The sequence below is a fragment of the Pseudorca crassidens genome, chromosome 16, assembly GCF_039906515.1.
Source record: "Pseudorca crassidens isolate mPseCra1 chromosome 16, mPseCra1.hap1, whole genome shotgun sequence".
Taxonomy (NCBI): Eukaryota; Metazoa; Chordata; class Mammalia; order Artiodactyla; family Delphinidae; genus Pseudorca; species Pseudorca crassidens.
In genome coordinates, this window is record NC_090311.1 from 83,788,877 (window position 1) to 83,811,893 (window position 23,017).

The 23,017-nt window shown below is 44.0% G+C and overlaps 1 protein-coding gene across 3 annotated transcripts in view; it reads right to left on the reverse strand.

The window, feature by feature from the left end:
• RAB4A (RAB4A, member RAS oncogene family) overlaps positions 1-23,017 on the reverse strand; it is a 96,004-nt gene that overhangs the window by 50,471 nt on the left and 22,516 nt on the right. For all 3 annotated transcript variants that reach the window (XM_067711162.1, XM_067711164.1, XM_067711163.1), the window contains exons 2-6: positions 13,683-13,763; positions 11,460-11,574; positions 6,116-6,178; positions 4,825-4,979; positions 2,602-2,697 (exon numbers count right to left, since the gene is read on the reverse strand). In XM_067711162.1, coding sequence (XP_067567263.1) covers positions 2,602-2,697; positions 4,825-4,979; positions 6,116-6,178; positions 11,460-11,574; positions 13,683-13,763 — 510 coding nt within the window. The remainder of the gene's footprint in view (positions 1-2,601; positions 2,698-4,824; positions 4,980-6,115; positions 6,179-11,459; positions 11,575-13,682; positions 13,764-23,017) is intronic.

A 23,017-nucleotide genomic window follows, 5' to 3' on the forward strand; every position in this document is an offset into this window, starting at 1 on the left:
CTATACGTCAATAAAATCTAAAAAAAAAAAAAAGTACTGCTGAAGAGTTCTAACATGTCCTTATAGTTTTCCATCTGACGTAACTATGATTTGGATGATCTCAGAAGAAAAAGATCCTGAAAGCTTTAGATGAATGAACTCACACACACTGTATTCATGGGTGGACACCAAAGGGGGAGGTAAGCTGAAGAAAAGCTCGTGTTGAGCTTGCTAATACTCAACATCACACCAATTTTCATGACAACTACTGATGCTCTAGTCTTTAAAAATAACAGTTCTGTACCAGCTTGAGTAACTTTTTGCTGCTGTTTTCAGGTCAAAAGACCACACAAGGATGAAGCGGCCCTGTTCCTGCTGAGCCCAGCCCGCCGTCTGGGACCCTGGCGCTCTCCCACTACCTCGCCCGCCCCTACCTTCTCCGTCCGCTCCCCTCCCACCTTCTCTCCTTTCCGTTCCTCTCTCTCCTCTCGCGTCATTTACTGAACCCTCTCCTTAAATTAACCCTCCTCCGGGGAGGTGCCAGGCTCTGCTTCCTCACCCCCTCTTGGCGCTCCGCTGCCCCGTGTCTTCTCCTTGTCATTCTGCTGGTAAAGATGACTGGTGACTTCCTACTGCCCGCCCCACCGGACACTTTTCAGCTCACGTCTTGGCTTATGAGACTTTCCTCTGATGCATTTGATAATGAACAACCCTTTGGCTGAAGCTCGGCTAAAGTGATGCCCACATTCCCGGATCTCTTCATATACCTTCACATACCTATGACTTCCCCCTCCTCTCTCTCATCCTCCGGCCTCCAGGGCTTCGCTTGGGCCACTGCCCTTCCCACTCTCCACTGATCGCTGCGTGGTCTCGCTCCTTCCAGAGCTGCCACTACTCCTACAGACTGATGGCTCCCAAGCAGACTCCGCCAGCCAGGAATTCTCCCCACAGCCTCCTGCATGCCTCCTCGCGTTTGTTCCAGTGACGCTGCCCAGGGAACACTCCAAAACAGAAGCATCTGGATTCCCTTGAACCGGCTTGCCCACTGGCTCTGCCATGACCCTCGGGGTCCCCGAGTTACCCAGGTGTGACACCTCCTCCCTTCCTGACCCCACCTCTCAGTCCCCTCCCCAGAGGCAAGGGCCCCGCCCCGCTAGTTAGCATCTGAGTCAGGACGCCACTGCCAAAGCGTTTCTTGGATTCATCTAGTCTCTTCATCTCCGCTTCCACACCCTTGATAAAGCTTTAATCAGGCATCTTTTTTCGGATAACTCAAAGATGCCTTTGTTGCTATCCTGGCCATCGGCCCTGGGCTCCCTCCAGCATGTCCCTGATGTGACCACCCACACACACGATCTGCCTCCAGCCACAATCTGACCACGTCATTCACGGCCCCCGCCCCTGAATGGCCACTTACCCCTGCCGCAGTGCTCAGTCGTGGACAAACATCAGAATTAATCACACGAGAGAGCTTTTTAAAATCTGATGCTGAGGGCCTAATTCAGCATCTCTAGAGGCGGGTCTTGGAATTCAAACTTTTATGCATCCCAGGAGGCTCTAGCATACAGGCAGGGTGGAAACTCGGTCACCCTTTATAGGGTAAAGTTCTAGGTCCCGGATCACGATCCCTGGCCTGGCTGCTGCCTCTCCTCAGCCTTCTCTCCTGCCATTCCCCGCTGTGGTCCGTCTGTTCTAGAAATTTCAACTTCTCCCCCAGTGTCCACTCGCGCTGTCCCTGCTGGCCTCCCCTCCTCACACTTGACAGCCTGAGCTCGGCTGCCACCTCCTCCTGGAAGCCTTTCCTGATATCACCTCCTAAGCAGGTAGGTTCTCCTTCTTCGTGTGCCCCAAGATCCTGTGCGCTTCTCAGTTACTGTATCGACCACACCGTATTATAATTATCTTTTGACTGCTTCCCATGAAAGAGTTTCTTGAGGGCAAGGGCTGTGATTAATTTATTTCTGTATCCCAGCACCTGACAAAGAACAGGCATTCATATATTTGAATGAATCAATTAAAAACTGAATGTCCACATATAATTGCGGTGATACTTAATAGAAAGTAACTCTAATAAATGACAACTACATATTACTTTGTCAGCTGCCTAAATTAGGGGTATTGTAAATTTATTTTTACTGAAGCAGCAAACAGAACAATGATGAGACAGGTTACTACTGAGGCACGCTCAGTGAGCTTCGGGAGTAAATTCTCCCCGATGCCTGATCTAAACCAGCGGCACCCCGCGAGGTGCCCATAGATCACGTCAATCCACCACACACGACCGCTGGCCCAGCAGAGCCCGAGGTGCTGACGGAGCGCGGACAAAGGTCCATTCTTCCTGAAGGGATGGCTCCAACAAAGGCTGTGGTTCTAAAAGCAAACGCGCCCTGACACCCTGACTCTGTCCCTTCCGTCACTGGGGCCAAGGAGGCCGCCGTGAAGGAGGCGTGGGCTCCCACCTCAGCCGCGGACAAGACCTTCAAGCCCGTGAGTGGTGACTGCAGGTCGGCGGGGGGAGAGGCCACTCTGACCAAAGCACTCCTGGAAGTACTGAAAAGTGACACTACTGAGCTAGAGAGGAAACAACGCTAAAGGAAAGTTTATTAATGGAAAGCCTTTTACCTGATTCAATTTTGTTAAGTATTTTTCTCGCACACTGTACAAAGGCCTCTTCCACGTTCTCCCCGGTTAGTGCGCTCGTTTCCAGAAACATCAGCTCTAAAATCGACATCAGACAAAACACGAAGCCATATTTAGAAGACAATCACAATTATTCGATTCATAACTGCCAGCTTACTACACTCCTAGAATAACAGACGAAACAAATTTAGTACTTAAAGCCAGGCATTTCTGCAAATATGAAATCAATAAATGTCAAAATACTTTTTTAAATATTAGAAGAAATCTAACTTTTTCCGAAAAGTAACTAGTATTTTGTGCTAGCACTTAAATGTGTTGAAGAAACTGAGCAAGCAGGACGCTGGTAAGGAAGCAGGCTGGCTGAAGGCACCCGGCCGTTGATATAAGACAAAGTAGCAATTGCCTTTCCAATAGTCTCCACGTCACCACAGATACAACCTACAAGTGCTGACATCTGGTGTGCCGCCCTGACAGTGAGGGGATCTTCCACGAACGAGCCCTCTTCTTATGCACCAGCTGGTGACTCATGCAGCAGAAGGCTGCTCTCCTTGCTTTTGGGAGCAAACCACCTCTCCAGACCCTTGTTTCCTTCCTTGTAAAAATGAGTTTCACTTAAATGACAGATAAATTCCTTTCGACCTTTAACATTCTAAGCGTGCATGTTTCTAAACAGCTTCTTTACAAACTCATGAAGGCTTCTGTTTATTTTCCTAGCAGAAACCCTGCTCGTTTGTGAGAGTGTAAGTGGGTGGTCCTGGAGTCCAACTGAAAGGTGATAGTAGGATATTTTAGTTGTTGATTGCTTCCAAAAATTGAAGTTATTTTAAAATGTCTGAATTCTTTTTTTTTAAACCTAAGCTATGTTTTTCTAAGTATCTTTTTTCTTTTTTTGTGAGATAAGTGGTTTTTTTTTTACATCTTTATTGGAGTATAATTGCTTTACAATGGAGTGTTAGTTTCTGCTTTATAACGAAGTGAATCAGTTATACATATACATATGTTCCCATATCCCCTCCCTTTTGCGTCTCCCTCCCTCCCACCCTCCCTATCCCACCCCTCTAGGTCACAAAGCACTGAGCTGATCTCCCTGTGCTATGTAGCTGCTTCCCACTAGCTATCTACCTTACGTTTGGTAGTGTATATATGTCCATGCCACTCTCTCACTTTGTCCCAGCTTACCCTCCCCCCTCCCCATATCCTCAAGTCCATTCTCTAGTAGGCCTGTGTCTTTATTCCTGTCTTACCCCTAGGTTCTTCATGACATTTTTTTTCTTAAATTCCATATATATGTGTTAGCATACAGTATTTGTCTTTCTCTTTCTGACTTACTTAACTCTGTATGACAGACTCTAGGTCCATCCACCTCATTACAAATACCTCAATTTTGTTTCTTTTTATGGCTGAGTAATATTCCATTGTATATATGTGCCACATCTTCTTTATCCATTCATCCGATGATGGACACTTAGGATGTTTCCATCTCCTGGCTATTGTAAATAGAGCTGCAATGAACATTTTGGTACATGACTCTTTTTGAATTATGGTTTTCTCAGGGTATATGCCCAGTAGTGAATTCTTCTCATTCAGCTGTCTATAAGCAACCATTAATTTTACGTGTCATCCTTATGTATTCTCTACGGAAATTCAGAGAAGTTTCAAAGGCATCTTTAGCCAAATGACTTAAATTTAATGTAAGTGAAATACAGCCAATTAGTCCAGTATGTCTTCTACTGCTTCCCTTTCTATTTACGTCTAATATTTCACTAACTTAGCTTCAAATTCCATTTTATAAAAGATGACATCATCTGATTAGGGCCTTTAAAGATTGTTATAAATTTCACTTTAAACCAAGACCTGTGATATCAAAGATCCTAGACTGAAAAGTCACCACAGAATGCTAAGAGATTAGCTTTTAGCATCATAGTAACCTTTTTTTTTTTTTTTGGCCACACCACGCGGCATGCGGGATCTTAGTTCTCTGACCGGGGATGGAACCTGCGCTCCCTACAGTGGAAGCACAGAGTCTGAACCGCTGGACCACCAGGGAAGTCCCTCATCATAGTAACCTTCGTGGGCAGAATGCAATAGGGTGAGACTATGTTAAATGCATCTAATGCACAGTGAAAACAACAGGAGGTTCCACACTTCCTAACTACGGCTGCGTCTTAAACCTCCAGCAGGTGTGACAGGTGCAAGGCCACTTGCCATTTTCCTGAGCAAACCGGGAGGCTTCTAGGAAAGTGACTTCCCGATCGGGGTCCAGGTCCTTCTTGTTCCCACAGAGGATGATGACGATGCTCTGACTCGCGAGCATTCTGGCATCTGTTAACCAATTAGTAAGCGCATTGTAGGTTTCTCGGCTGCGTAATATAAGATTGTGAAAACAGCACATGTATTTTATAAAGCTAGCAACTCTTTCCAGTCACTCACACCACTCACAGCGCTTCTACACACGCAGGGCAACGCCCACAACCTTTAAGGTGACTCAGATGACCTGGATGCTCCAGGTGTACACCACACCAACAGGGTGCATTTCATCTTGTTTCCATGAAAATGAGGCAACAAGTCAGAAGCTTGCTGTCTGTCGTCTGCCCAAGCAGGGCCAGTATTTACTGGGCTCTCGGTTCATGCAACATGCGAGCAGGACCTAAGGCTAACTGCTGCCACTCAGTGGATCCGTGTGACGTGCTGGTACTTCGCTTCACACGAATTTAACACACTGATTCTCTGTAAGGACTCTGTGACACAGACTCTTATTATCTCCTGTTTCCACAAGAAACTTGAGGCCCAGAGAGACTAAGTTGCCCAAAGTCACACAAGCAGCCAGTGGCAGAGCCAGGACTGGGTCAGGTGCATCCACCTTCAGGACTGTTTTCAGCCCTCATCTATCTAAGGATAAAACCCTCGTATATTCTAAGGACTGATCGAGGAACTGAATTTTAAATTTAATTGTGATACCTGGGTGATAGCTACACGCAGGACAGTGCACTCAGATCCTTACAATGGGCCAAGAGCTCTATGTGAACCAAATCAACCGCCCAACAACCTCACGAGTATTACGTGGTCATTACTCCATGGAACAGACAAGGAAACTAAAGTCCAGACAGCGGAGCACCTCGCCGGAGGACTCACACCGCTGGTGACGGCAAGTGGGCTTTGAACCCAGGCCGTCCCAGCCTAGAGCCTGTGCTTGATGGAGGTCCGTTACTTCTAATAATTTACCACACGCAAAGCTTCACTTTGCAAACCTTAAGGAAAGCATCAAAACACCATGTTAAGAAACATAATGACACTGGGGGTGCTTATCTATCTGAAGCTTGGGAACATGCTGCTTTACATGGTAAAGTGGTGGAAGGGGCTGCTTCGAAAACGCCCAAGACCCCCAGGGAAAGGGCTGAGGGGCTTCCCGCCCCACAGCCCTGCCACCGACGTGCCCAGCACACCCGCGGGGAGGCTCGGACCTCGGGGACCACAGGCCAGCGAGGGGTGTCATTACCTGGTGATGTCATAGACGAGCAGCGCCCCTGCCGCACCCCTGTAGTAGCTTCTCGTCACAGACCTGGAAGAGTTACAGGCTTTCACTTTCCACCACGCAGAGCCCGTACCGCTGGGCACCATCTTCCCACACAAAACACCCATTTTTGCCTTGGAAACCACAACATAGGGACGGAGGTGGCTTTAAAGAGAAATGATTCAAAGTTATCTGAACATGGGCCTGAAGGGCTGTCCTGCCTGAAATCGTATCACAGGAGCGACAGAGAGGTGGGGACGTGAGGCTGGGATGAGTGTCATCCTCCCTGGAGGGCATGAGGCTGCCCCACACAACTGAGGGTGCCTTTGAGAACGTCGGGGGAGGGGCAGAAAGGGGGCATCACAGAGTCCCAGGGCACGAAGCCCTCGGCAGCCCCTCTGCTTGCCCGGGATCCGTGCCTTCCTGTGGACGAGGGGCCGCGCGTGGCTGCACCCCCCACGCCCGGCCGCGCGGCCTCACCTGTCTTCAGCGAGCCCCCACCCGAGCGCATCTCGCCCGTTTCCGCAAGCTCCAGGATTTCTCCTGCTGTAACACACCTTCTCCCCTGCATCTCGACTCTCTCCCCGCGAAGACTTCCCCACTCACAGAATACAATGGGCTCCGGCACCTCCCATCTTGGACGAGAGCCAGGCAGGCGGTGCTAGGCTCCCGCTGCCGTCCCATCGTCCCATCGTGGGCCCCTCGCGCACCCACGTGTCTCAGGGGCTGCTTCGCCAGCACCGCCTCCTCCTGCCCCGTGGACCCCGCGGCACCTGCCCTCCTCTGCTGCCTGGACCCCTCCCCCCGCCCCCAGGCCGCAGCCCCACTCCCTTCCAGTCTCCTCTCACACCAGCTACTCCGGACCGCAGGTCCTGGAGCTCCTTCCCCCAGGCTGGGTCCTGGGCTCTCCCTTTTTTTTACATCTTTATTGGAGTATAATCGCTTTACAATGGTGTGTTAGTTTCTGCTTTATAACAAAGTGAATCAGCTATACATATACATATGTCCTCATATCCCCTCCCTCTTGCATCTCCCTCCCTCCCACCCTCCCTATCCCACCCCTCTAGGTGGTCGCAAAGCACCGAGCTGATCTACCTGTGCTATGCGGCTGCTTCCCACTAGCTGTTTTACGTTTGGTAGTGGATATATGTCCATGCCACTCTCTTTTCTCCCAACGCTCTCAACTCCGGTTTAATCCTCAGCTCAGCCTACTTCCGTAAGAGCCATCCACCAGCCCGGCAACTCCGTGTGACCACAATGCACACGTCACAGTCAACATCTCAGGCAGAACTCTGGCTCCTGGCCTACAGGCCCCTCCGGGAGGCGGCCCCACCACCCACTCTGTTTACACAGCCAGGAATCTCTCCACCCACTCTGTGCCCATCACAAAGTGATGTGACGCAACGTGTCCCACAGTGGACACTTCCGTCAGGACCCGTCTCACCAACTGGTCAGGTCCTACACCGTGCATGTCTCTACACCTTCACCAGCACCGTCCTGATCCGAACCACCAGCTCTGCCTGGAGCCCTGCCACGCGCGTCCCCTCTGTCACCTGTGGCCCTCAGCCCCTCCTCCAGGTCTTCCTCGAGGCCTGCAAGGCCCTGGTGCTCAGGGACCGGGGCTCAAGTTCAACCCCCAGTGGTCAGTGATCGAACCGATCGTGCCTACGGACTGGAACCTCCCTAAGGACCCCTAAGAAATGGGGCTCAGACAGCTCCCGCCACCTCCCTGTTCCCCAGGCTGGGGTCTTCCTCTCATGGTTCTTCCCTTGTGCTGGTGAAGCATATCCTCCTGAAGTTTCTAAGGGAGAACATACGAAAGACAACCTTTGTTTCCCTCCATTCTTGTATAACTGAAGGTATTTCTGATTTTATTCTCACACTTAATGGAGAGTTTGGCTGAGTTCAGAATTTTAGGTTGGAAAAAATTTTTCACGTTGAGTTTTGAAGGCAAGGCTTTAGTTATCTTCTAGCTTCCAAGCGTTGCTGCTGAAGAGTCCGGTGCAATTCTCATTTTCGATTCTTGATATGTGATTTGCTCTTCCCTCTTGGAATCTTTTGGCATCTTCACTTCATCCCTGGTGTTGTGAAATTTTATGTGGCAGACCTGGTCTGGATTTTTCCCCCCTCATCTGTGTTTGGTGTAAGGTGGAATCTTACAGAGTCTCATTCCTCTAGTGGAAAATGTTCTTCGATTGTTTCTTTTACTCTTCTGTCTTCGGGAAGGCTTAACTGGTAAGGCCTTGTGCTTCCTGGACTGACTCTGTATGATTTCTTATGTTGTCTCTTTTTTTTTTTTTGCGGCACGTGGGCCTCTCACTGTTGTGGCCTCTCCTGTTGCGGAGCACAGGCTCCGGATGCGCAGGCTCAGCGACCATGGCTCAGGGGCCCAGCCGCTCCACGGCATGTGGGATCTTCCCGGACCGGGGAACGAACCCGTGTCCCCTGCATCGGCAGGCGGACTCTCAACCACTGAGCCACCAGGGAAGCCCTTATGTTGTCTCTTCCCTTTCTCATCTCAAGTTTACCGTTTCACTTTCTGGAAGGGCACTACTTTATTTAATACATTATTTTAATTTTGCTCTTTTTAAATTATAAGTTTGTTCTCATTCCCTGAACGCAATATCTACTCTTATTGGTGAGGATACTGTAGTTTTAGTTTCTGTCTATTCCCCGAAAGTTACTATTTTCTTTATTTTGGGCTCTTTCTCTTATCCTAAAAACTTTCGTCAAGTGTCTGCTGATCCTTGGTTGATCATTTATATTCAAGAACAAGGATGCCAAACTCTAAAAGACGCTCTTTATGTGTGGGCTGTTCACTGTGAGATGGCTGGACAGAAACTGGGCTATTTCATTGGGGAACCAAAATGTTAGTATCTTTAAGCCTTTTCTTTGGGGCTATTTTTCTGCAGATAAGAATCGTTTCTCCTGCCTGAGACATACACACTTGGCTGCCAGCAGCTAAGGAAGAGGTGGGGGAAGAGGGTGAGGGTCAGCAGACTTTCACTTAATTTCCGTCTTTCTGGTCCTTGCCTCACTCATCCCTGCCCTCGGCTGGGCCTCTACTTTTAGTTTTTAGAGGAACCTCCATACTGTTCTCCATAGTGGCTGCATCAACTTACATTCTCACCAACAGCACAGGAGGGGTTCCCTTTTCTCCACACCCTCTACAGCATTTATTTTTTGTAGACTTTTTGATGTTGGCCATTCTGACCAGTGTGAGGTGGTACCTCACTGTAGTTCTGATTTGCATTTCTCTAATAATTAGTGACATTGAGAATCTTTTCATGTGCCTGTTGGCCAACTGTATGTCTTCTCTGGAGAAATGTCTATTTAGGTCTCCTGCCCATTACTTGATTGGGTTGTTTGGTTTTTTTTGATATTGAGCTGCATGCTGTTTGTATATTTTGGAGATTAATCCTTTGTCAGCTGGTTCGTTTGCAAATATTTTCTCCCATTCTGAGGGTGGTCTTTTTGTCTTGTTTATGGTTTCCTTTGCTGTGCAAAAGCTTTTAAGTTTAATTAGGTCCCATTTGTGTATGTTTGCTTTTATTTTCATTATTTAAGGAGACAGATCAAAATAGATATTGCTGCTATTCATGCCAATGAGCATTCTGCCTCTGCTTTTCCTGCAGGAGTTTTACAGTACCTGGTCTTACATTTAGGTCTTCAATCCATTTTGAGTTTATTTTTGCATATGGTGTTAGGGAGTGTTCTAATTTCATTCTTTTACATGTAGGTATCCAGTTTTCCCAGCACCACTTATCGAAGAGTGTCTTTTCTCCATTGTATATTCTTGCCTCCTCTGTGGAAGATTAATTAACCATCGGTGTGTGGGTTTATTTCTGGGCTTTCTATTCTGTTCCACTCACCCATATGTCCATTTTTCTGCCAGTACCACACTGTTTTTTTTTTTTAAATAAGAAAGTCCTTCTAAGTCTGTCCAAGGTACTTTCTCTTTTTTAAAAAATTAATTTATATATTTATTTATTTATGGCTGTGTTGGGTCTTCATTGCTGAGCGTGGGCCTTCTCTAGTTGCAGCGAGTGGGGGCTACTCTTCGGTGTGGTGTGTGGGCTTCTCATTGCGGTGGTTTCTCTTGTGGCAGAACACAGGCTCTAGGTGTGCAGGCTTCAGTAGTTGTGGCACGTGGGCTCAGTAGTTGTGGCTCGCAGGCTCAGTAGTTGTGGCTCGCAGGCTCTAGAGCGCAGGCTCGGTAGTTGGTGGCACACGGGCTTAGTTGCTCCGCGGCTTGTGGGATCTTCCCAGACCAGGGCTCGAACCCATGTCCTCTGCATTGGCAGGCAGATTCTTAACCACTGCGCCACCAGGGAAGTCCTATCACGCTGTTCTGATTACAATAGCTTTATAGTAATACTGTCTGAAGTCTAGTTATGATACTTTTTTTTTTTTTTTGCGGTACGCGGGCCTCTCACTGCTGTGGTCTCTCCCGTTGCGGAGCACAGGCTCCGGACGCGCAGGCTCAGCGGCCACGGCTCACGGGCCCAGCCGCTCCGCGGCATGTGGGATCTTCCCGGACCGGGGCACGAACCCAGATCTCCTGCATCGGCAGGCGGACCTCTCAACCACTGCGCCACCAGGGAAGCTCTAGTTACGATACTTTTGAAGCAAACAATTATTGAGCATTTAAAAGATTATACCTGACTTTAAGTGAAATGCTTGCACTGGGATTGAGTTTTATTTAACTGCATTTTGTAACTGTGAATATCTGTTCTGTTTGACTTTCTGCATCTATTCAAAAAAACACAACTAAAATATTAATCTACTTTCCTGCTTTAGTAGTTACAGAATATCAAACATGGAACCTATCTGCTGTGGACTGTGGTCATCATTCCAAACGTCGATCATGACTTCAGCGTAATGCAAGTGCCGAGGAGAGAATATTCTGTGGAATGTTTTAATGTAAAGCAAAACCAACCCCCAAAGAGGTTTTAAAAAATTCTCCTTTTAAAGTGAAATACAGAGAAAAGTCGTTTGTGCTACTACTTTGCCTTGATTTTAATCCAAAAGTAATGTGTGGAATATGCAATGCCACGACCTCCTAATGCACCCACTAGGTCCCAAAGAATAAATTCGCCTCCAAATTAGGACGCGTGCACTCGGAAGAGATTCTAACGTATTCTTTCGTAAATCAATGCTGTGTGGAGAAAAACTGACTTTTAGCTTGTCTTAAAGCTTCCAGAGGTGAACTTTCTAAAATCTGTGAGGGTGCGGGGAGGGAGGAGGGGACCACATACATTATGAGAATATAAGTGATTATTTCAAACCCACTTTTCAAATATTTTTATTAAGTTAGAGAAAAAGCTACCTGAATCGCTCTTGGCCTGCCGTGTCCCATATCTGTAACTTTACATATTTACCACCAACATTTATTATCTTTGAGCCAAATTCCACTCCTATTGTGTGATTTGAGTCATCTTTGACTGAAAAAGAAAAAGAAATTTTATTTTAGAACATTAGGGAAACAGGCTTATAGATTTATACAAGTAACACTGAAATCAAGAGTGCTGTCAATGGAAAATGTAATTTACTGTCGCCATTCATTTCTCCAACAGTCAGATGCTAATAAGCGCTCACTGTTTTAAACAGAATACACACAGTTCCTGTTCTCAAGGAGACAATAAAGCTTCTTCTCAAAACACCTAAACAAGCCATGTATTTGAAGCTGAGGCTTGGTGGCCACGCCATGTAAGACCACATCTACCTGACCACCGCTAAGGTTCTCGTGAATGGCAACTGCACAAAATACTGGGTACCATCTTGGAGGGCTTACTGCCCAGTGACAGACTGCAACTTGGCCAACGATAGTTTCAACTATTCGGACGAACATTCTAAAGAAACAGAAGTAAAGGGAAGGAGAGGCACCATGGCCCAAGAAAGAAACTTGATGCTCACCCAAGATTAAGGGAAAAAGAAGAAAAGATAGAGTAAAAAACTCAGAACACACCCCAAACCAAGACCTCTATGCACATTACAGCTGTTGAGTTTCATGAACTCGAGTATTGTGTGTGGCAATCATTTGGAATGAATTTGCTGGAGAAATCAATACTGTCTGAATGGGTAGGGAGGTTGGCAAAATAAGTAGTTTGCTAAACCCAACTGGAATAAGCTGTCTTATAAAAGAAAATTTCTGTGATGTGAAAGGAAAAGAAAAAACAAATATCCTGGCTACACAGTCCATGGACTTGGTTTATATTTTATAACTATAGGATAAAATTTAATTGTACCAGAAACCAGGGCGCCATCTGACAGCTGTGTTTGTTCATTGCTCCCTGGGGGCCTGGGGGACGAAAGGGTCTGATTCCAGCAGCTTGTCTCAGGCCCAGACAGTGCAGACCGGCGTGGACATCCGCTGGTGCCCAGCTACTGGGCCAGCCTGGCGGGAGAAGCCTTCAAAGGCAGTAACGAAAGGCCAAGGGCATCCTGATTAAGACACAGCTACGAGAGCAATACAGTGAAGCCTCCTTACATCATTACTGTGGTCGTGAGGGGTGAGGGGAGGATGTGAAGGGAGAGTGTCCGCCGAGGCCGGGCACCTGGCCCAGCGTCCCCTCTTCTGGGATGGAACAATGCAAAGTCTGGGTAACTCGTACAGAACCCCAGGCCGCCCAGCGGGTGAACGCCTGTCAATTCAAGAGGGGCTGAGCCACGCTGGGTCCGTGTCACTACATGAAGTTTCCAACAAGCTCCTGGTCGATGGAAATGGAAGCAGCAGAAAACACTTCTAGAATCTTATTCTTCAGAGCTCTTTCCCAGGACACCCTTTGCTGCCTCTGTCTCCACCGCCCGCCACCTAATGCATCTCACGCATTCTTAAGAGGCGCTTCATTAAGTGAGATTAATTTTCTGTGCTCGGGCCTTCACCTGACTACCTCTAGATAGACAGGTCATTCTCCACAATTCTTTCCATTACTATATAAGCATGGCTTAATTTAAGGGCCTTTCGAACCTACCGTCTTTTACAGTAGCTTGGAATACAAAATTCAACCTCTCTCACCAACACAGGGCAAGTCAACGGCACAAGATATTTTCTGTGGTCGAAAGGCCTGGGTTTGAGTCTAACATGCACCGTTCCTAGGTGACCATCCCAAGTGCACACACCAAGTCCTGTAAACCTCTGTTTATTTACCAGTAAAACAGGACTGATGACGATAGCTGCCTTAAGGACAATACAAGGCCGCTGGGGAGCAAATGCTATCTTACCCAAAATGTACAACTAGGGTTCTCGGGCCACTCCTGCCAGGAAACAGAATTCCACAGCATCATACTGTATTTTAGTGTCTGGAAAATGTACAGGACAACGCACTACATAATGAACAATGACCCACTACGCAACTGAAATGCTAAATAAAAAATCAGATTACTAAACGTTTAATAACATAAACTTTTTATGCCATTTAAAAATATTTTTAAACTATGACATTTTCCCTGGAAACGTATTCGGAAGTTTTGTCCTAAACAAATCTGCACAAGAGTGCGCTCTCGGGGGAAGACGTGAAGCAAGACACACTGACCACGTGACGCCACTTACATTTGTTTTCAATAAACTGATGAAGCAAGCAAGACTTGCCGGTCCCCGCGTTCCCAATAACCAAGAATTTAAACAAAAAATCTGAAAAACAGAAAGAGACCGTGAAACAGAACTTTAGAGCAGGTGCCGCGAACTTAGACTACAATCATAAAATTTAATGAAATCTCAGTTAATATAAAAAAGAGGTAACTGAATATTTTGTGAAAATGGCAATAAACACACTGACTTACCTTTCCAACTTTTCGATACATGGCTTATATGCTAACCCAGTGCCTTTTCAAACTGCTCTGGGGACAATTTCTTTTGATACTGGAAGTTTGAAAACTCCTCTTGTAATGACTGAAATCTCTTTGCTATTCAAATAAATACACACACAGTGACAAGCAAAAATCGCCTAGAAATTGCCATTTTTCTGTACAAAAGAAAAAACCTGGTAGACTTATAGGCTTTGAGAAGTCCACTCCTTTCTTCTTTCACAAACAGGTATAAGTTCTCCCTGCACTTGCAGACTTCTGTGGCCTTGCCTTCATTCCTGTGTCTATGACCTTTGGGAAGGCCGGCCTAAGCCCAGGGGTTTGGGTCAGTACTCCGCATGTGATATTTGTCCCATTCAATATAGAGGGAGCTCTTCACTTCTTCTTTACACAGAGGAATAGATTTAATTTGGGATCCTACTTTCCATAAACTGGAACTAGAGGCTTCTAGAATGGAATCTGTGAATCGGAATGATGGGGCCTCGGTAGCCTGACACTGGCTTGGTGATTCCTTTTGCTTTTTCTGTTGGCGAAGAACTCTAGTTGTGTTCAGCCTAGCGCTGCAGGCACCAAGCCCCTCTCCACCCTCACACTTTGACCCCGACCCACGTCTGCTGACCCCCGGCTGCCAGGCTCAGCCCGTGGCCCTGAAGGGCCTGCTCCACATTCCTGGTTCTGTCGGGGGCACCTCTGAAGGTGTCACCTCCACACTCCTGTTTCAGACCCGACCATGCGCTCCCAGCCCTGTTTCCTTCCCCCCCACCACCCACCCAGCGAAGCACAAACGGTCAATTTGTTTGCTGGTGCTTGGTCCAGCCCTGTTCCTAAGAACTACATTCCTGATCACCCAAAGGTCAAGCCTATTCAACCTCTCGTGCTTTTCAAATAGTTACAGGCAATGAAACTTGCAGGCTAGTGCTATTCACAATTGTTAGCATTTAAAAATACCTACAGTTTTATGCACCTCACTGCCTGTTTTGAAAGCATGCCACACCAGTGTTCATAACTAGTCACAGTCGCCAGAAGATGGAAGCCACCCAAATATCCACTGACAGATCAACGATAAACAAAATGTGGTACACACATGCATTGGAATATTATGCAGCCTTAAAAAGGAAGGAAATTCTGATACAGGCTACAACATGGATGACCTTTGATTGTGCTAAGTGAACTAAGCCAGTCACTAAAGGAGAAATACCAGAAGAGTCCATTTATATGAGGTACCCAGGGTGGTCGAACTCACAGAGACAGAACATAGAAGGCTGGCTGCGAGGAGGCTGGGAGAGGGGAAATGGGGAGTCAGGGTTCAATGGTAGGCGTATCGGTTTGAGAAGATGAAAAAGTTCTGGAGATGGATGGCGGCGATAGTTGTACAACAATGTGAAGGTACTTAAAGCCACTGAACTGTTGATTTTAAAATGACGAATCTCATGCTATGTGTATTTTACCACACATACAAAATAAAATACGCAAGTCTCATCATCGTCACTGAACAGCTTTCACAGCCCAAGAAATTAAGATTGCCAGGTTAAAATGAAAATACTGAAATTTCTCAATCTTGTTCAATATCCTCTTCTATTTAAGAAATAAAGCCCAATACATTACATAGGTTGTAAACACTGGAAGATGAGAACCAGGTAAAGATGCTGCCAATAATATAGGCAAAAGTAAGTCTTGAGAGCAAAAATAATTCATATATACAAATGCGAATGTTTCTCATGTTTTATATGCACATGGTAAAAGGAGTTTCACAAGTCCATCTAATCCTGAAACAAAAACTCACAGATCTAAGCACAGTCTTTGGCTTAATGCTTGTTCCATTATTATTTTCTGCTTTGCAAGTTTTGCTTCAATGGACTCTATTATGGTAATCGCTTTCCACAACTTTTCCAGGTTATACCACAACCTCAACAGGTAAAAGGGTAACATATCAACTGACTTGCACCTTGCTGGACAAAAGACAAGTAAGATGTGTAATTTCCATATGTAAAAATATTTAATTCCTCCAAAAAACTCTTCACACTCTGAATCTTGTAGCTCCAAGAGGTAAGTTTTCATACTTAAATAGAAAACCCTATTTTTGAAAACCCTCTTGGGTTAAACAACTAGAAATGCTGGAAAAAATATATCATATTAAAAAAAGACACATAGCTGACCTTTTAGGAAAGAAAAGGCAATCTCTAGATGCTTGGAACTGGAAAAAGCAGGAGGGGCCCCAGGAGGGTTGTCAGTATTGAGTTTTAACATCTGTGGGACAGGATTCAAGAGTTTGTGCCCATGTGAAGGAAGGAGTAGAGAGCTGAATCTGAACAAGTGAAGGACAGGCTGGAAAAATCCTCTCACCAGCTCAGGAGGACAAGGAACCTTCTCTGACTCTGCCCGACCTCTCAGCAGGATCAGCAGAAAGACATTACGCTCTGAAGATTTATCATGGGCTGGCTCCACAGGTGAGTGTGAAATTCAAACTTAAGAAACATGTCGACAATGAACCTCCAAGTCAAGAAAGTTAAAACAATAAAAATGGCCTTAGAAAGTGATATCAACAGGATGCCTGGAAGATGCAAATGCAGGTCACTCTGGAAGGACACATCCTCAAACCAGGATACATAGGAGACCCATGCTTACAGCTCCTCTGAAGACGAGCAATCCTCACAATCTAAAATTACAAAACATTCAAACAACCCATCGTGAGTGAGTCAGCAATCCAAAGACATGACAATTTCAAGAATTTGATAAAAAAAGAACCTGACAAAGTATATGCAGGATGATTAATACCATAAAAAAGGAACTGAATCCACACGAAAAGATGAATCCATAAAAAATGATATAAAAGAAAAGGTAGATTTCCAGAATGTGTCTGTCTAGAAATAAAAACTGCAGTCATTAAAAATAAATAGTCAGTGGGCGAGTTAAAGAGTAGAATCAACAAAACTAAGGAGAAAATTAGTGAACTGCAATCCAGACTGGAGAAAATTACTAGGAGGCAGAACAGAGACATGAAGAGAGAGAAAATATGAGAGTTTAAGAAAAATGCAGAATTGAAGGAAAAGGTCCAACATATAGGTCTAGTACATATTCTGGAATGGAAAAAAAAAAACCCCAGAGAATGAGGTAGAGTCAATATTAAACTGTAAAAGCAATCAGCAAGAAAGGAAAAACTCCCTATTAAGAAACAAGGTTCCTTAACCCCAAAGGTCACCATCTTCACAGTGTTGGGGCAGGAGCACAAAAACAAGGAACTGTCTAATGTAGAATTCGATGTGCAAAAAATGACCCTTAACACCAAGGTGGCCTTCTGCTTCCAAGAAGATGGAGTAGAAGTACTTTTCCCCATACTGCCTGCTCAGTACAACTTAGAACCCTAGACACTACGTATAAAAGAAACATAAGAAGACTTTGAAAAGTGTAGAGAAGGTGGCAAACTGCCCAGGAATCTTGGGGGCTGAGGAATGACACAGTGATGAGTCCCCTGGGTTTTTCCTTTTCCCTCGTATTTCCCAGACTTGGAGCTGAACAAGCTGGCAGCCTGGAAATGCCAATGGAGGCAGATTTTAAGAAGCCCCAACAAAAGCCTGCTCTCTCAAGTCATCGAACCAGGAAAGGGCAACCCAGCGAGAGAGAAACCTTTTACACAAAGCTGCTCTACTCCAGACAAACACTACAGGAAAAACTGTGGTCTCACGCCACCAATGCCAGCAAAGGCTGAGTGGGGAGCCCGGACCACCACCCTTCCGAGGCTGCAGTGAGGTTCCCTGACGCCCCCAGCAGGGTGGTGTCCCAAGGCCAGGTACGGAGCCACAGTGCCCGTGGGGACATGTGGTTATGGGGTGTGGGAGGCCGGACACCAGGGCTCTCACCCTGGCCCAGCAGTACACGGAACAGCCCTGGCCCTCCGTGGGTGTCCATGGGAGCTCGGCAGGCAGCCTGGGCTTCCACCTCACCCAGCAGTCACAGAGCAGCGCCCAAGAGCAGAGACGAGTTAAACAAGAGATTTAAATAAAAATCTAAGGTCTCATAACACAATGAAACAATGCCCAGAATTCAAACGGAAATCCTTCATTATATCAAGAACCAGGAAGATCTCAAACAGAAAGAAAAAATATTATCAACAGATTCCAGTGCCAAGATGATAGAGACGTCTGAAAAATCTGACAAAGACTGTAAAGCAGCCATCATGAATGCTTCAACAAGCAATAACAACATGACTGAAACAAATGAAAAGGAGAGATCTTCAGCAAAAAGAAAGGCTTAATAAAGAAAAGGAAGATATAAAGAAGAACCAAATGGACATTCTGGAATTGAAAAATACAATAACTGATGTATGTACCTCAGTGGATGGGCTCAAAACAAAAGGGGACACAGGAAACAATCAGTGAACTGGGCTTCAAAATGATAGAAAATATCTAACCTGAACAACAAACAGAAAATAGCCTGAAAATATATTAATAGAGCCTCATGGAGTTCTGAGATGATAAAAAAAAAAAACACAAATCTAACTTTCATGAGTCACAGAAGGAAAGAAAAAAGAGGATGGGTTTGAAAAAGTATTCAAAGAAATAACGGCTGAAAAATTCCTAAATTTGGCAAGACACATAAATCCAGATTCACAAAGCTTACTGAATTCAAACAGCTAGATTCTTCCAAACAAGAGTCCAAATACATCCATGCCAAGATATATAATGAAATTTCTAAAAACTAAAAACAAATAAACAAAAAAAATCTTGAAAGCAGCCAGAGAGAAATGATACCTTACCTACAGGAAAAAAACAATCCAAATGACAACAGATTTCTCATCAGAAACCACTGAGGCCAGAAGTGGCACCAATATTTTTCAAGGGCTGAAAGAAAAGAACTCTCAATCCAGAATCTTATATCCTTATACCCTAAAAATCTCCTAGGATGAAGGAGAGATCCAGACATTCGTAGAGGAAAAAAAGAACTAACAGAATTTGTCACCAACAGATCTACCCTAAAAGATGGCTAAAGGAAGCTTTCTAAACCAAAAGGAAAGGAGTTCCCTGGTGACCCAGTGGTTAGGATTCCGGCCTTTCACTGCTGGTGCCCGGGTTCAACCCCTAGTTGGGGAACTAAGATCCTGCAAGCTGCACAGCATGGCAAAAAACAAACAAACAAAAAAACCTGAAAGGAAGTGATAAAAGGAATCATGGAACATCATGAAGGAAGAAAGACATGGTAAAGAAAAATATGGGTAATTACAATAGGCTTTTCTTCTTCTCTTCTTGAGTATTCTAAAGTGTGTTTGGGTGTTTAAGCAAAAAATAGTAACACTGTTTGATGTGACTAAATATAAGAGGAGGAAATATTTAAGATGACTATATTACAAGTGGGGGAGGGTGAACGGATGCACAGGTCTACCCCAGAGATACTGCGGGTTCAGTTCCAGACCACTGCAATAAAGCAAAAATCACAATAAAGTGAGTGACACAAATGTTTTGGTTTCCCAGTGCATATAAAGTTATGTTTACACTATCTTGTAGTCTATTAAGTGTGCAATAGCATTCTGTCTAAAAAAACAATGTACATACTTTAATTAAAAAAATACTTTATTGGTAAAAAATGCTAACCATCATCTGAACCTTCAGCAAGTCATAATCTTTTTGCCACAGGAACATCAAAGATCACTGATCACCATAACAAATATAATAATAATAACAAGTCTAAAATATTTTAATTATTACCAAAACATGACCCAGAGACAAAAAAAAGTGAGCAAATGCTGTTGGAAAAATGATGCCAACAGACTTACTCAATGTAGAGTTGCCACAAACTTCAATTTGTAAAAAAACACAGTCTCTGTGAAGCACAATAAAACAAGGTATGCCTATAAGAGAAGGCAAGGTTTTTATATTTCACTCGAACGTAAAATGATGACACCAGTAGACTGTGATATGTATATATAATGTGATACCTAGAGCAACCACTAAAAAAGCAATGCAAAGAGATATACTCAAAAACATTATAGGTAAATCAAATGGAATTCTAAAAAATGTTCACATAAACCACAGAAAGACTAGAAAAAGAAAAGAGAAAATGAAAAACAGAACAGAAAGCAAAAATATAAAATGGCAAAAATAAATTCTAATAGATCAATTATATTAAATGTAAACTATATAAATATATCAAGTAAAAGACAAAGATTGGCAGATTAGTTGAAAAAACATGACCCAACTATAAGCTGCCTACAAGAAACTCCCTTCAATTATGATGTTCAGGCAGGGTGAAAGTGAAAGGATGGAAAAAGGTATATCACACAAATATTAATCAAAGTAAATCATTATCATTATCAGCTACAACAGTCTTCAGGGCAAAGGAAATGACCAGAGAAAGAAAGTGTCACTATATAATGAAAAAAGGGTATTCCACCAATAAGACATAGGAAGCCTCAATGTGTGCACCAAAAAACAGAGCTACAAAATACATCAAACTAAAGCTTGATACAACTGAAAGGAGAAACAAACCCACGATTATGGCTGAGACTTCAACACCCCTCTCTCAACACTGATAGAACAACTAGACAGAAAATCAGCAAAGGCACAGAAGAACTCAGCTTAGTCAACCAAGAGGATGGAGTCAACATTTACAGAACACTCTGCCCAACAAGAGCAGGACACATATTCTTTCCAAGGGACAATGGAACGTAAATCAAGATGGACTATACCCTTGGCCATAAAACAAACCTCAACAAATTTAAAGGAATTGAAATCATATAAAATGTGTTTTCCAACCACAAGGGAATCAAACTAGAAATTCATAATATAAAGACAATAGGAAAATCTCCAAATACTTGGATACTAACCAATCCACGTCTAAATAACCCATGATTTAAAGAAGAAGTCTCCTGGGAAATAGAAAAATACACTGAGCTGAATGGAAATGAAAATATAGCTTATCAAGACTGGTGGGTTACAACTAAAGCAATGCTGAAAGGAAAATTCAGAGCACTAAATGCATATATTAGAAAAGAGGAAAAGTCTCAATCAGTTATCTAAGCTCCTACTCTCAAGAACACAGAAAAAGACGAGCAAAATAAGTAAAGCAAGCAGAAGGAAGAAAATAAAGAGCAGACATCAATGAAACTGAAAACAGAAAGACAAAGAAAATCCATAAAACAAAGAACTGGTTCCTTGAAAAGATCATTAAAATTGATAAACCTCTAGCAAAACTGGTGAGTTCAAGGTCTGGGGCAGACCAAGGAAAAAGACAGGACCTTGAGATGGTCACAGCACACACCGCCTTCGTTTGGGTAGCACTTTGACTGGCTGCATGGGAGGGAAGCCAGACAGCACCTGCTAGAGGCCTGTCACAGCCCCAGTGTGTCTAAGCAAAAGTTTGCAGATGAGAGTGTGGCTTCACAGGGTATTCAAAGCAGGCAGCCTCTGAATGGCTAAAAATATGTGTATTGGGGCTATATTTAAAGCACCTGAGTGTGTAAGAATGGAGTTTGGTGCTGGCAAGGCTTTGAACTAACGTCTCAGCTTGCTGTGAAGAACGCCACAGAGAGGCCAACATGAAGGACCATCTTTAACTCATTTATGTAACAAAGACTCACAACAACAACAACAAAGGGAGGACACACAGAGCCAATTTCAGGTCACAGCACTACAGACCCAGCAGGGTAACAAAGGAGTAACAAGAACAGCTCCACATACTTTAATTTGACTTCTTAGATGAGATGGACCCATTCTTCAAAAACACAAAGTAGTACAACTCAGCCAATAAAATAGATAACTTAAATAGCCATATAACTTAAGGAAACTGAATCTGTAATTTTAAAACTAACAAAAAAGAAACATTTAGGCTGGATGGTTTTACTAGAGAATTCTATGAACATTTAAAAAAAGAATCAACACCAGCTCTATATAACATCTTTGAGAAAACTGAAGAGGAGGGAACCCTTCCCTAATTATTTTATGAAGCTAGTATTTCCCTGATACCAAAGCCAGAAAAAGACAGCCTTAAAACAACACAAATGACAGAGCAGTATCTCTTATGCACATTAACAAAATATTAGCAAAAAGAATTCAGTTTTACATATATAAAAATTATACACTAAGAACAAGTGGGCTTTGTTTCAGGGACGAAAGGCTGTTCAACATTTGAAAATCAATCAATGTAATTTCTCTACTAACAGGCTAAAAGGAAAAATCACACGATTATATCAACTGATGGAGCAGAAGCATTTCGTCAAAGTCAACACTCATTCATGATAAAAACACTCAAAAAAACAAAAAAAGACAGCAACCCAGAGAGGAACTCCCTCAACGGATAAAGAGCATTTAAAAAATTCTACAGCTAACCTTACACTGAGTGGTGAAAGACTGCTTTCCCGCTAAGATCAGGAACAAACAATGTCCGCTCTCACCACTCTATTCAATATCATACAGTAAGTTCTAGCCAGTGCAGTGAGGCATAAGGAAACAAAGGCACACAGATCAAAAAGGAAAAAATAAAATTGTTCCTATTGGCGGACAATATGATTGTCTACATAGAAAATCCAAGGAATCAAAAACAAAAACAAAAACAAAAAAACCCAAAACCCTCCTGTAACTGAAAAGTGAGTTCAGCAAGGTCCAGATTGTAGGATATAAAAATCAATCGTATCTCTTCATACTAATGACAAACACATGAGCGTCAAAATTTAAAATATAACACCACTTGCAATCACTGGAAAAAAAACTCTGGCATAAGTCTAACAAAAACATGTAAAGCGTTTCTATGATAAAAAATACTGCACGATGCTGATGAAAGAAACAAAAGGAAATCTAAATAAACAGAGAGACATACTGTGTTCATGGATTAAAGACTAGACAAAGTAAAGATGCCAATTCATTCCTATTTCTAGCAAGATTTTTTGGTACATAGAGACAAGATTATTCTAAAATTTATATGGAAAGACAAAGGAGCTAGCATAGCAAGAACAATTTTGAAAAAGAAAAACAAAGTGGAAGCAATCACCTTACCTGAGTTATTATGTAACTACAGCAATCACACTGTGAGGGACTGATGGGGGAGACACATAGATCAATGGAACAGACCAGAACTAAGAAGTAGACCTACATT